Source organism: Lepidochelys kempii, chromosome 5 (assembly GCF_965140285.1).
Source record: "Lepidochelys kempii isolate rLepKem1 chromosome 5, rLepKem1.hap1, whole genome shotgun sequence".
In the NCBI taxonomy this organism is placed as follows: domain Eukaryota; kingdom Metazoa; phylum Chordata; order Testudines; family Cheloniidae; genus Lepidochelys; species Lepidochelys kempii.
The window spans coordinates 122,170,168-122,185,106 of NC_136384.1; the positions used below are offsets into that span (position 1 = coordinate 122,170,168).

General features: G+C 46.1%; 1 protein-coding gene across 2 annotated transcripts in view; it reads right to left on the bottom strand.

Annotated features, from left to right (window-relative positions):
- The window catches only part of LOC144929085 (paralemmin-1-like), a 195,501-nt gene that overhangs the window by 11,987 nt on the left and 168,575 nt on the right, over window positions 1–14,939 (bottom strand). For both annotated transcript variants that reach the window (XM_078852955.1, XM_078852956.1), the window contains exon 6: window positions 1,651–1,752. In XM_078852955.1, the coding sequence (XP_078709081.1) occupies window positions 1,651–1,752 (102 nt within the window). The remainder of the gene's footprint in view (window positions 1–1,650; window positions 1,753–14,939) is intronic.

The following is a 14,939-nucleotide window of genomic DNA, read 5'->3' on the forward strand; positions in this document are numbered from 1 at the left end:
TTGGGAGCTTATTGTCATTGTTACGTATTGATTTCAGAATGTTACACCTGGGACTCTTACATTAGTTAGCTCTTACTCACAGAAGTAGTGCCAATGACTTGATTAAAATTACTCCTATGAGTAAATGCACATTGATATAAACAAATATTCCACAGTTGGACCCTTTATAAGCAGATCCTTGCTGAAATGTATTGCCATGGGAAAAGCAGAACAGGAGAAATTTGCTAATCTTTGCTTTTGTTAATCTATTTGCGGATGAAATGGGAATCTAGTATAATACCTCCAAAAGTTGTTGAAAAATAAAGCATGTAATTAATTTTTGTCTTTGCAGTTCTTGTCAAACAGCAAAAAGCACGACTTATTAATACGGTTGGAAATTGGTTGATAGTGAAGCGCTGAAAGTACAAAAGTACCTGAAGACGAGAGCCTGCATTACTGTAAGTATACTTTCTGTACAAGTCTAATTACAATGTAACCTGATTTAGTATTTCATAAGAACAACATCCCAGAGTACATCTTATGGAGTACTGTTTCTACCTGTTAAATGGCCTTTAAAACATGGCTATCAAGTCTGTCGCTTTTTAAAAAGATGTTCTCAACAATCTTTAATCATGCAATAAAACAAAGCTTATGTTAAATAGTCTTTGACTGTATGTGCTGCTTGCCCTATCCGTTAAGCTGTTTCAGTGCATGGAGTCCAGTTATCAAAGAAATACACAAGCAGGCCGAGCTTTTGGGTTATGTTATGGAGGACAGCAGAGATGACTCTTTTCGTGTTTTTGACACAATGGAGCTAGAAACACACAGGCAAATGGGATGTATCAATTTCTGTCTAACGCAGGTCAGATTTAGCACTGGGATGTGCTGTCTGGGCGCCTTGCAAAGAGGAACTCAATCAGATGAAGTGTCCCCATTTGTGGATAGCATCTCAAATCGACACACGCTCTTGCTGCATGAAATAACTGGAATGCCAATGTACAATCTTTCGTTATTGCTACTCTGTGATGGCAATGATGTATCGAGCGGCATGTTGGCATTAATGCATGCAGCATATGGTTTTGAATAGAACAGTATTGAAAATATAAATAAAATCAACATCTAGGATCTTGCTCATGAATTGCTCCAGTTTAGCAATACATTGAGGCTGAAATTCTGTAACCTCAGTCTGAAACCCAAAGGCGTGTAACATCTTTTATTGCCCCCTAAAGAGTTAAGCATTGTGCTGAAATAAACAGCTTCTTTCTGTTCTGTAAGGTTTTACACACATAGTGGGTTGTGTTTGTGTGTGTCTCATTTATCTCAATGGAAGTTGTGTGGGTGCAGGAAAGGTGTTATTATCATGGCCTAGATTTCATACATTTACATCAGCAGAGATGGAGAGAGAATCAAGCTGAACGCCTACATTAAAAAGATATCTGCCAAGGGTGCAATGCTACTTTTTAGGACTCACGAAGTATGTAATATAAATAAATGACTTTGAAATTGCTCGCTGCTGTTCAAAGAGCCTTGACTTATTCACAGAATAAAAATCACGTGGCATTTAAACTATATCTGGGCACCAGTCCCGTTAAGGTTAATATAGATCTATGTATAAACAGAAGTTTGTGTCTCCTGGATTGCTAATAGAATACAGATCTCCTTGCGACTTACCAGGTACCCTGCTTGATCCGTCCCACCCAGGAACTGGCTCTGCTGTTCGTGAATAGAGGGTTGGGAGTTCGGGGATCTGGGAGTAAATGTAATTTACTGCATCTGGTGTCAGAGAACAGAAAATACAGTTAGATAATGTTATGAGCCCGAGTGGCTTCATTGCTTAGACAGCAGAGTGTTAACTTATCAACCCAAACAATAGACATCAGAGCTTTGTACTGGATAATTGGATCAAAGTAAACAAAGTGCCAAGTCACAGTCATGTGACTGGTGTTCAGCAGACTAGCTGAGGTAGGAGGGAACATGTCCAGATGACTCAAACTTTGTGTCAGTTGCACACATCAAACTATTTGTCAGGCGCTTCTGGATTTTATCAGGTCAGTGACCTCAACAAAAGAATGAACCCCGTGTAATGGGTAGAATAAAGGATGTTTTATAGAGAAATACTCATATAAAATGAAGTTTAAAAACTCTGGAGGTAACTGAGTGATCAAATGGCATGACAGGCCAGCTCCTTTATATCAGTTATTTGGCATATTACTTTTGTGTTTTATAGGTTGGTGAGCTGACATTTGGCTGAAGTTTAACATGTAAGGGAAATACTGTCTCCATGCTGGTTGATCCCATGCTTACTTGACATTTGGTGGGAATAGAATACCTTTCAGTTCCACAGTGCCACCTTTCATCCAAAGCCCTCTCGCCTTGAGTCAATAGGAGCCTAACTTTAAGCATTATCTTTAGTAGAACTACTCACATGCTTACGAATGGGCACATGATTCAGTATCTTGTTGAAATGGGACTTGAAAGTGGTCAACAAATATTGACTAAGACTCACAACAGCAGTGCTGGGAGGTAGACTAAGGGAAATACTTACCGATTCCTAAATTACACACAGATAGGTTAAGTGACTTGCCCAAGGTCGTGCTACCAGCCAATGGTAGAGTCAGGAGCTCTCAGTCTCCTGCTCTAGGAACTTGTTTCCAGGTTTAAACACACAAGACAAAGTAATTATTCAAGATCTTTGCATGCTAGGCAGAAGAAGAAAGACCAGATTTTGATTTCTGAAGCAATACTGAAGTATGATCACAAGGAGTATTTCCTTTGGTTTGTTAAATCAACTCCATATTTCCAGGCACAGGTGTTTGCCTCAATCTGCCTATCACTGCATTGACCTAGACAAATTGGAGGATTGGGCCAAAAGAAATCTGATGAGGTTCAATAAGGATAAGTGCAGGGTCCTGCACTTAGGATGGAAGAACCCAATGCACAGCTACAGACTAGGGACCGAATGGCTAGGCAGCAGTTCTGCGGAAAAGGACCTAGGGGTGACAGTGGACGAGAAGCTGGATATGAGCCAGCAGTGTGCCCTTGTTGCCAAGAAGGCCAATGGCATTTTGGGATGTATAAGTAGGGGCATAGCGAGCAGATCGAGGGACGTGATCATCCCCCTCTATTCGACATTGGTGAGGCCTCATCTGGAGTACTGTGTCCAGTTTTGGGCCCCACACTACAAGAAGGATGTGGATAAATTGGAGAGAGTCCAGCAAAGGGCAACAAAAATGATTAGGGGTCTGGAACACATGAGTTATGAGGAGAGGCTGAGGGAACTGGGATTGTTTAGTCTGCAGAAAAGAAGAATGAGGGGGGATTTGATAGCTGCTTTCAACTACCTGAGAGGTGGTTCCAGAGAGGATGGTTCTAGACTATTCTCAGTGGTGGAAGAGGACAGGACAAGGAGTAATGGTCTCAAGTTGCAGTGGGGGAGGTTCAGGTTGGATATTAGGAAAAACTTTTTCACTAGGAGGGTGGTGAAGCACTGGAATGCGTTGCCTAGGGAGGTGGTGGAATCTCCTTCCTTAGACGTTTTTAAGGTCAGGCTTGACAAAGCCCTGGCTGGGATGATTTAATTGGGTATGGGTCCTGCTTTTGAGCAGGGGGTTGGACTAGATGACCTCCTGAGGTCCCTTCCAACCCTGATATTCTGTGATTCTATGATTCTATGATCCCTGGAAATCCTATAGTCTAGTGCAGGGGTGAACAAACTTTTTGGCCCGAGGGCCACATCGGCGTTACAAAACTGTATGGAGGGCTGGGGTAGGGAAGGCTGTGCCTCCCCAAACAGCCTGGCCCCCACCCCCTATCCACCCCCTCCCACCCCCTGACTACCTCCCTCAGAACTCCCGACCCATCCAACCCCCTCTGCTCCTTGTCCCCAGACCACCCCCTCCCGGGACCCTTGCCCCTAACTGCCCCCCAGGACCCCACCCCCATCCAACCCCCCCCTGCTCCCTGGGCCCTGACTGCCCCGACCCCTATCCACACCCCCATGCCCTGACAGCCCCCCTGGGACTCCCACACCTATCCAACCCCTCCGTTCCCCATCCCCTGACCCCCCACCCCCGAACCTCCACCCCATCCAATGGCCCCCTGCTCCCTGTCCACTCCCCAGGACCCTCTGCCCCTTATCCTCCCCCTCACCATGCTGCTCAGAGCAGCAGGAGCTCGCAGCCCCGCTGCCCGGCCGGAGCCAGCCACGCCGCCTGTGCTGCCCGGCAGGAGCGGCGGGCCAGAGAGCTGGTGGCGCAGTGCACTGAGGCTGCGGGGGAGGGGGAACAGCAGGGGAGGGGCCGGGAGCTCGCCTCACCGGCCGGGAGCCCAGGGGCAGGGCAGGGCGGTCCCGCAGGCCGGATGTGGCCCGCGGGCCGTAGTTTGCCCACCCCTGGACTAGTGAGTCCCAGTCCCCCAGAGAACAGTATGTATGGCCAGACTGGAGCGAGGCCCCCATGGATCTCAATTACAGAGACAGAGAATGATGTCTTTATTGCTATCTCCAGTCAGAACTGCGCCTCCCTCACAGCCTCTGATAAAAAAATAAAGCTTGTCTAAGGCACACTACATTTACCCATCCCCACCACTGAAATGTGACATATAGAAACTGTTTCCTGGGATCCCTGATTTTCAGTCTCACTTTGTACTGCAAGGTGTTTGGCATTATATAGTTCATGATAACTTCTTGGTCCTGGTTTATTTCAATCAGAATGGTCCACCTCTGTCCATACATTGTGGAACTTTCCACCTTCCCTGGTGACATGTCCTATCTATCTGAGGTACTTAAATAGCCCTTCCTTACAGTAATATCTGAGTGCCTCACAGTCTTTAATGTATTTATACTCATAACACCTTTAGGAGCTAGGAAAGTGATACTATCCCCATTTTATAGATGAGGCAATGAGACAGCGAGAGACTAAGTGACTTGGTCCTGGACAGACAGGAAGTCTGTGTCAGAGTAGGGAAATGAACCCAGGTCTACTGAGCCCCAGGCTATCACCCTAATCACTGGACCATCCTTCTGAGAGAAGCTCAGGAGCAAGACAAGGCAAATTTCTCTGCCACCCCGATAGGTTTTAGCAAAATTCTAATATTCACCAAATTTTATGGTAAAGAAGAGATTCTGTTTTCTCTGTTCCCTCAAAACATAAATCTTCCAGTCCTTGGGGTTAAAAAATATAGATGTTGTTTCTTCTAAGTCTGGTGTATACTAGTCTTGTTAAAACAATAAATACTGGAGGGGAAACAAATCTGCCTGTTTTGGTCTCTCCCATTGCTTGTAAACAGAAGAGATGGGAAGGTCTGTGCAGTGTGTGTGTCTGTGTGTGTGGACCCATGCAGGACAGGGAGAAATCAGGATTAAGAATTCATTCGGTGGCTGCTTCATCTAGTTCTTTGTGCGCAAATGTGCACCTCACAAAACCCACCATCCCAACTGTTGGTAGTCTCAGTAAAAAGGTGAAGCAGAAAAGGGGCATGAAGACTGAATTACCCTCTGATCTCTGAAGCTGTGTCTGTGCTAGGAAAGTCAGGACCCATTATCCATGACATGGTGGTAAAAAGGCCGGAGCCTGGTCTACACTAGAGTCTCCACCACTGCTACTATCAGTAAAGCTGCACAAGTGGTGAATTCTAATCCTGGGCGAGTATTATGGATTTGACAGCCTGGAAGTCTTCCTCCATCTCTTGGCTGAGGCACCTTAATTGAGTGAGGAAACTTCCATTGCCACTGCTCATGCTGTATCTGCTGTGGGTGTAAATGGAGGACAGTATTACCTAACGCTGCCAATCCAGCATCTGTCACCACTACAGAACCCATATTCCTCATGGAAACACATAGATGTGATTTGTACCAAGTGCCTTTGAAAGCAAGGGCTGGGTTTGGGAAATATTCTTTATTTCACACCTCAGTGGGCAAGCATAAACCTCAGGAACTGGACTTTTTTGTTTTAAATGCATAGCACCTTCTGAAAGCTTTTTTGTTTTGCTGCAATAAGGCCTGAGAGAAACAATTATTTAAGACACAGCTCACTGAGCAATGGACAGTAACAGCTGCTCTCTCTTTTACAAGGTTTCTTGCCTTTGGTGAGACACGGGTACAGTTCCTCTGTGCGGTTATTCTGGGAATCTGCATCATCACGTTTCTGAAATCTGTTTGCCACACGCAGAACTGCTGGCTCTTTCCACGTGCCAGGACATGAAGCAGTTTGGTCTGGAAGCAATGGAAATCCAATAAATAGTTGTTCAACCAGACTATGGAGGGTCTGGTTGGAACCGAAAACTGGGTACCAAGACATCTGCGTTGCATTTCCTTCTCTGACAGTAAATCTCTCTCGGGCCTTGGGCGAGTCACTTCATTTCTTTGCTCTGCTTTCCCCATCTTTAAAAAGGGAACAATAATTACCCTAATGATAGGGAGCTATGAAGGTGAGCTAGGTTAAAATGTTTATATTATATGGAAGGGATATTAAACACTGTGTGTCAGGGCTTAAGCCAAGCTCTAACTCCCAAAGACAAGGATGAGACCTAATGTGGCAGGCAGATTATCCACATCTGCTACTCTGGGGTTCTTACTCCTTCCTCCAAAGTAGGTGGTGCTGGCCACCATCTGAGATAGACCATAGGAATTGCCCGTGTGGATGGAACCCATGTTCCTAAAACAAACTGAAGATGAAAAGAATGATGTTGTTATAGAATTGCTGCCACCTTACTGTCTGACCTTGGTCACATCCCTCAACCTCTCTCTACCTAGCATTTTACTCAGCATCTTTACAATGGACAGAATTGACCTACTTCGCAGGGGTGTTCTGAGGTTTAGTTAATGTTTGTTCAGATAAAAGGTGCTACAGTGCATAAGTGGAAAGATATGAATCCATTTGTTTCTTTAAGTGGATTTGGATATTTTGCTTTCTCCTTTTGGTATGTTATGACTCTTTAAAACATTTTTAAAATTGGTGCCCTGGCATCGTGGGTTCCTTAAAACAGATTAAATTTTAGGATTATGGCATTTTCCACACCATCAACCAAATGAATGCTTAGGAAAACATATAGGGCCACATTTCCAAAGAGCTCAGGGCAGATTTTCAAGGGCTCAGTACCCAGAAATAGGTCTAGGCTTGCAAACGAGCTCAGCACTTATGAAGGCACGTAAATTAGGCTAGAGTTACAAAAATGCAGCTCCTATGGATATACCTGTGACTAGATGTTCACATTAGGACCTCACCCAACACCATGAGTGCTTTTGAAAATCTGGCTGCTTATTTTGGTGCCTAAATGTGAGCAGAGCTCTTCTGAAAATTCTGGCCCTGGGGCCCAAAGTCCGTTCACAGTTATACCCGTGCAACCCTCTAGAATTCCATGGAGTAGAACTGGCACACATAGATACATCGAGAGCAACTCCATGCAGCTAGACTGGATAGACACATATGTAATGGAGATCAGAATCTGGTCCACAGGGTGTATATTTATGTCCAGATTCCGAAAGGATTAAAAAATCAAATTTGGCTGAAAGTCCTGGATTTCATTAAGCTTTGGTTTGGGGCTATAGCTGAGTGACCAATGTTACTGTAAATGTGGCATTCAGACATTTTAATGGGAATGGAGCTAATAAAGAGATTAATAAAAAAAATCTACAGCTGAAAAGTAATAAACAGGAGGGATGAGCTAAAGATAACAAAAATCCACACTCTGCTCTTTTGAAGATCTCTGTGGCATCTTTCCAATTTGGTTTTAGACCTCTGCCTGTGAACAGGGCAGAGGGAACAGTAATGGAGTCTGCTCTATCTTTTCCAAGCATCTCTATGTGAGGAACACGGTATGAGTCGGGTTTACAGGACTGTCGTTTTGCCAGACAAACTCGGATTTATGTTTAATCCACCCACAGGCTTGTGCCTATGGGCAGGTCTACACTAGAAGCGCTATACTGGTGCATCTGCATCACTGTAGCACGCCGGGTGAAGATGCTCTATGCCGAAGACAGAGCGTGCGCCTGTCGGCATAATCAACTCCACGAGAGGCAGAAGCTGTGTCGGCTGGAGAGTGTCTCCCACTGACATAGCGCTGGAGTGGACAGCACTTAGGTCGCTGTAACTTGCGTCGCTCAGGAGGGTGTCTTTTTCACACCCCTGAGCGAAGTAAGTTAGATCGACTTAAGCAACAGTGTAGACATGCCTTAAATCTATTACATTTTTGCAGGCCATGTTCATTCTTAATCAAACTCCTCTGAAGCCAATGGAATTATGCCAGCAATGAATTTGGCCCAGTGTGTTTCCTTGTCTCTTCATACTTCATGTCCAGTCTAGTAGCATCTTCTCAATCATTCCGTTTATTAACGGTAACTTGCAAAACCCATAGCGTCACTGCCATTGTGCTTACTGTTCTATTGGTTAAGACAACGGCCTGCAATGAGCTTAGTAAAAACATGTAGGGCCAAGAGATACTAGGGTCAAGCTCATCCCTGATGTAACTCCAGTTCAAGGAGTCACACCAGATGTGAATATGGTTTATACTTAGTAATTGCTCTCTGTAATCCTAGCCTAACGGAGAGTGATGGAATCACAGTATCCATACAGCCCAGCACTATACTGTGTCGTCGATGTCCAGTGCAGTTTTGTGCAGGGATAGCTGATGTATTTTGTAGCACATCTCATGACATGTTTAAATGAAAGGCTTGTCAGCTCTTTGTCTGTGATGTGCCACCAGAGCACTGATATGCTGCAAACTGGCTGTAGTGTGAGGAGGTAAGAGTCAGCATGTGACAGGCCTGCTGTCCCCAGCCTAGTCATTGCCATTCTGCTTCCTCTCACTGGGGGATCTGAAGCAGTCAGTCAAAGTGCAGTTACACTGTGGAAAGTGACCACATGGGAGCGATGTTTATTTGCTTCATTGACGTAGAGTTCAAAAATGGTCATTTAGAAATAAAAAGATGACTTTTTCCATCTTCCAATTCAACCTGGCTTCTCTCTGATCCATGAATCATTTTTATATAGTCACTTTTCTGACATCTGAATAAAAAGGAAGATGCTCAACAGCCAGTGTCTCAGATGGAAAAAACATGAGCACAGAGCAATTTATTCTCTGGTTTATGGACTCTGCGGCATGGGTCACTTGCCTGGATCCTCTGGGCATATCTCACTTAATCAAGGTCCTGCCAGTTCATGGGCCTCGAGCACTGGAGCACCTCAGCCCCTCTTTTTGTGGCCTGCGGCACACAATAGTTGGGTCTCTTCAGGGCTGTAATACTTGTGTCTGATTTCGGGAGGGCCTAGTGTGGGTGTTGGTGGCCTGTGCTGTACAGGAGATCAGACTAGATGATCTGCTGGTCCCTTCTGGCTCTAAACTCTATGACTCCAAGTCCTTCAGGGAGTGTCAGCAATTGACATGAGGGTCATGAGTGCTAGACGGTGCACTCAGATCTTTGCTTTACAGGTTATTCCTTCATTGTCCATCAAAGGTTTCCTTGCACTTTCCTCTGAGGGATCTGGGAGCGGTTATGGTCAGAGAGATGGTTGGTCTGCAGCTGTTCTGCTCTTCCTATTTCCTCTGAAAGGTGTTTAAAAATTTACATAACGAGACAGCTCCCTATTGGCTACAAACCCATTTCTTCCTACTGAGATCAGCTATAGTTTATGCTTACTAACTTGTCTCCAGTTCAGATGGCAGAAAGAAAAAAGATTATTAATTTTTGCCAAACACTGATCTTTGTCAAACAATGCCCCCCAATCATCCATGTGGTGGGCTTGCAACATGTACTTTCTCTGTGAGAGCAGAACACAAGAGACTTAACGGTTCATTCAGGATATCATGTATAGGAAGACCTGGTCCTCGCCCTGAAGAATTTATAATCTAATGACAAGTAACAGGTGAAGGGCAGTGGTAGAACACGAGCGAAGCGGTTACGATGATGGTAGGCACACATCTCATCAGCTGTATTTTTGCTCTGATTATCTATTTATATTATAAAAGCTTAGTTTGAGTTTGCATTGGATTTGGAAGTTCCTGTCAACCTCTGCGAAATCCTGCTTCTTGCAAACCTGTGAGGAAAATTAGCCTCAAGATGCAGATAAACTTTAATGAGAGGAGACGGCGCTTTCGGATCCTCGAGAAGCGCCACTAGCGGGGGTGCTCTGATAATGCTGGAAAATACCATGGCCACCATTTTATAACTGGGGTTGCCTACACTGAGACACTTAGGATCAGTTTTACAAAGGCATTTAGGCACATAAAGGTGCAGAAAGACACTTTTGTAAATACGATTTGGTACCTAAGTGCCTAACTCCCATTGAAATCAAGCAGAGCTGGGTGCCTAACTCACTTCGGTGCCTTTGAAAACTATCAGCACCTTTGTGCCTAAATACCTTTGACTGTCTGGCCCCAAAATATAAGTCGCCATTTTTTCAAAGGTGCTGAGCACTTGCAACTGCCATTGACTTCGGTACCAGAAAGCAGAAGACCAGGTCCCCTGGTATATAGGTGCCCACCTATGGATGCAGGTGATTAACGGTAAGAACCCATGTTAGAAATGTCTGGCCTAAGTGTCTGGTTGTGGCTGGCCCTGCACAGGTACGTGTGGAGGATGGGTGGAGTGAGAAAGGGTGCAGAGGGCCCTGCCCCAGCTTGCACAGTGCCTGTCACAATCAGCAGCATTCACCCTAGGAACAAAACATTTGCCTTGCTAGATTGGTCTCTATTCTGGTGTCCCTCCTCCGGCAGTGGCAATTCCAGATGCTTCAGAGCAAGGCCAAACAAAAACAATTGTATAATAAAGTCTTCTAACTGGCAAAGATGTGTCCTGCCCTGCAGGTAGAATTCCTTTCGGACACCTGTAGGCAAGATGAAGCCTGACATATGTTAGGATGGCCTCAGGAACGTCTGATCTGGCTCTTACTCTTACAAAAAAAATCCTCTCACCACTGACAGCCTATAAATGTTTCCAATAACACAGCATTTAAAGAGGAGGTTACTGATGTAACCTGCATCAGTGAAGGGAGGCCCTTTGATTTAGTTCAGCTGGCAGTCTTCCCCAATGCCTATATTAATTCTTCCTGCTGGACAAAGGCAGGCTAAAGTTCCTTCTCTATCCCTGCAGCAAAACTTAGATAACTTCTCTGCCTAAAATAGATGGCACCTCTCCCATGGTATTTTTGGTTGAGGAGATCTGAGTGTTTCACTCCTATCTGCCCCATCAATGAGGACCACGTGAACCAACAAGCGCTGCCAGGAATACTGGCAGCAGAGTGCACGTTACCACCCATTGTGTAAAAGAAGAAATTACCACTCTTCTCCAGCTGAAATTTACAAGAACCCCTTACTTCAATCCATTCCTCCCCACCAAAAAAAGGCAGCCTTGTGATCTCTTCTGACTCCGAGGGCTTGCCCCACAATCTAGGTTTGGTTGCATTTAAAAATAGGTGGGCAAACCTCCAAATATGTCGATAATACTATTTAAAGACCCATGGTTTGAGTATCCTGTTCTATGTTGAACCTACTCAGAGGCCTTAGAGTGGAGACAGATGGTCTTGACTGACAACTCCCTCCTGTCTGGAATTTCAACCTATCATCTTGCCCATGCCCAGGCTATATAAAAAACACTACTGCCAAAATCACGCCCCTCTGCAGAGGCCAGATCATCCTCTGCCTTAGGGCAGCTTTATACTGCTCCAGCAGTGAAAGGTTGCTTTCAGTACAGTAGATCAAACCCCTGGATGATCTGCCCTGCTTGAGGGGTTTCCCTGCAGAGCTTTGATAGCAGATTTTACACCTCTCTTCTCATCTCTGCAACTGGAACAAGGGGCATGGCTGGGAGGAAGATGTGGCCACGCTGCCCTATATACTCTGATAAAACCTGGGTGCAATCGGGGACCTTTGAGGCTGTTGGCTCAGTGAACAGGAGCCTCAGGATGGGAGGGATTCTACAGAGGAGCATCTGGCCCAAAATAGCTCTGTTAGGTCCCTCTCCTCCTTTCTGTCAAGCTCAACTTCTAGGCTTTACACAGCTCAAGTCCTGCCTACATCTCTGCCATAAATTCCCACTAGTCTTCCTCTCCCTGCTGCCGATGCTTCCTCCTTTGCCTGATGCTGCAAAGACTTGCTCCTGAGCTTACCTCTGTGGACTGTGAGTAATCACACTGAGCTCAATGGGACTACTCCCATGAGTAAAGTTAGACAAGGGACAAGCCCTTCTACAACTGGAGCCTAAATGTCCCTTCTATACTCCCCCGCCCCCCCCCCCCACTCCCGGTCTTCTCATCTTTCCTCCACGCTATCCCGTACGCTGGAAACGCATAGGATGACCTCTTTCTCCTGACTTACATCCTTCCTTAAAAACACGCTTCTTCCGCAGCCTTTGGGTGTAATTTAGCACCTAGGGGCAAGGATGGTGCCTTCATCTGTTTATGTATAGCATATAGTACAGTGATTTATAATTCACAGACTTTAAGGCATGATGGACTATTAGACTATTAGATCACGTCCCCCTCTATTCGACATTGGTGAGGCCTCATCTGGAGTACTGTGTCCAGTTTTGGGCCCCACACTACAAGAAGGACATGGATAAATTGGAAAGAGTCCAGCGAAGGGCAACAAAAATGATTAGGGGTCTGGAACACATGACTTATGAGGAGAGGCTGAGGGAACTGGGATTGTTTAGTCTGCGGAAGAGAAGAATGAGGGGGGATTTGATAGCTGCTTTCAACTACCTGAGAGGTGGTTCCAGAGAGGATGGTTCTAGACTATTCTCAGTGGTGGAAGAGGACAGGACAAGGAGTAATGGTCTCAAGTTGCAGTGGGGGAGGTTTAGGTTGGATATTAGGAAAAACTTTTTCACTAAGAGGGTGGTGAAACACTGGAATGTGTTGCCTAGGGAGGTGGTGGAATCTCCTTCCTTAGAAGTTTTTAAGGTCAGGCTTGACAAAGCCCTGGCTGGGATGATTTAGCTGGGATTGGTCCTGCTTTTGAGCAGGGGGTTGGACTAGATGACCTCCTGAGGTCCCTTCCAACCCTGATATTCTATGAGTCTATGATCATCCACTCTGCCTGCGTAGCACAGGCCTTAATGCTATAATACAGCCCAATAACTTGTGTTTTGCTCAAAACATCTCTTCCAGAATGTCTTCAAATGAAGATGTCAAGAGATGGAGAATCTATCCAGCAATGGTGCCCAGTGAAGAATAATAATAAAAAATACTAATGGAGGATACTGGTCTGCTTGGGTATTTTATAGAGCATGGGGATGGATGGGCTGGTTAGGTTAAAGTCAGAACGGAGCAACACAGACTAGCTTTTTTATTATTATTAGTTTACATACTATTGAATCAGAAGCAAAAGAACCAAACTACTACAAGAAAAACTACTCACACTGCTAGTGTTTCTTTTCCAGCTGGGGAAGCTCGTTAGAAAACCTGGTTGCCAAGCAAGTCCAGAGAAGCTTCGGCTGAAGGCTGGAAGTATTTGGTTGAGGTTTGGAGTAGGTTCTTAAGACAGTCTGGTTAGGAATGGAGAAACTGACCTGAAGTACTTACTCATGTTAATTAGGGCCTGATCCTGAGCTTAGGCACCACTGAAAAGTGAAATAACGTGTTCATTTGGGGACAGCACAGCAGTATAAGCCTTGATGCAAAGCCCACTGATGTCAGTGGGAGTTTTCCCATTTACTTCAGTAGTCTCTGGATCAGTCCCCTACACGCATTACACCGTAACTCCGAACACAGCCTCAGTGCTCTAATGCAGTGGTTTTCAACCTGGTGTCCACAGACTATGTCTAAGGGGTCTGCGAAAGGTTGTCATTACCATAGAACAGGGGTGTTCAACCTCTGGCCTGTGGACCCCTGGGGGTCTACAGACTATCTAAGGTTTCCAAAGGGGTCTGCACCTCCATTTGAAATGTTTTAGGGGTCTGCAAATGAAAATCCCACTGTCCTAATGTGTTAGGACCGTTCCATGCCATCCTCATCTATGGCTGAAGACCAAGAAACTGGGATGTGATTTAGCCAATAGTTGGAGGCCTTAACATTAATCTCAGTGCCCTACATCTGTAAGGGGACTGTTGTCCCCTTACTAACATTCAGTGAGGGTGTTTTGGTCGGCTAGCTCCCACTACTAAAAGAAAGGCGAAGGGGCAATGGGAAATCAGGACCCTGAGACTGACAGTCCCCAGGAACAGTGGGGAGAGGCCAATGCTCCAGGTCAGCCTGATTGACAGGGCAGGCAGGCTAATCAGGGAGTCAGGAGGCCGGGGTGGAGGGTCCCATCCTCCGTGTGAGCTGGAATTGCCGGGGTCAGACAGAGTGGGGCCGAGCTAAGGAGAAAGCAGGGGCCCAAGGTGAGCTGGGGAGCAGAGATGTGCCAGCCACGGGGACCAGAAAAGCAGCCCAGGGAGCAGGTCAGTGCTGGGAGCAGAGCTGCAGCAATCAGAGCCAGAGGGGCCAGAGAAGCAGCCCAGGGAGCTGGAGGCAGAGCAGCAGTAGCAGTGCAGAGACCGAGCGGTGGACCTGGGGCTGGAGCAGTCCGGAGCTGGGTGCAGAGAGCAGCTGGGGAGAGCGAGGGGGACCCTGGGCAGCGGGCCCAGCGCAGGAAGATGCCCCCAGCCAAGAAGCTCTGCAGGCCAGACTTGGAGGGGGATCGTAACCCCGACGGGGCGGGGGCAACGCTGGGAAGAAGGGCCCTGCCATCTAGAGGTCAGGGTGCGTGACCACTGTCAGAGCAAGTGTCCAACCCGCAGCATCCCTGCAGCACAGCCAGGGCCTGGGCAGGAGCCTGGGTCTTGTGAGGAACAGGCTGAACTGCCCTGACGTTCCAGAGACGCTGGTGGTGATGTCCCTGTGCCGGGTTACAGGTTTTCCTTTAACCTTTCCCATTTTTTTCTTTATTTTAAAAAACTGATTGCTGTTTAATAAATTGTATTTGCCTTGAAATGTATGTAATGATCAGTGGGTCTGGGAAGCATCCAGTGCAGAGAGAGCACC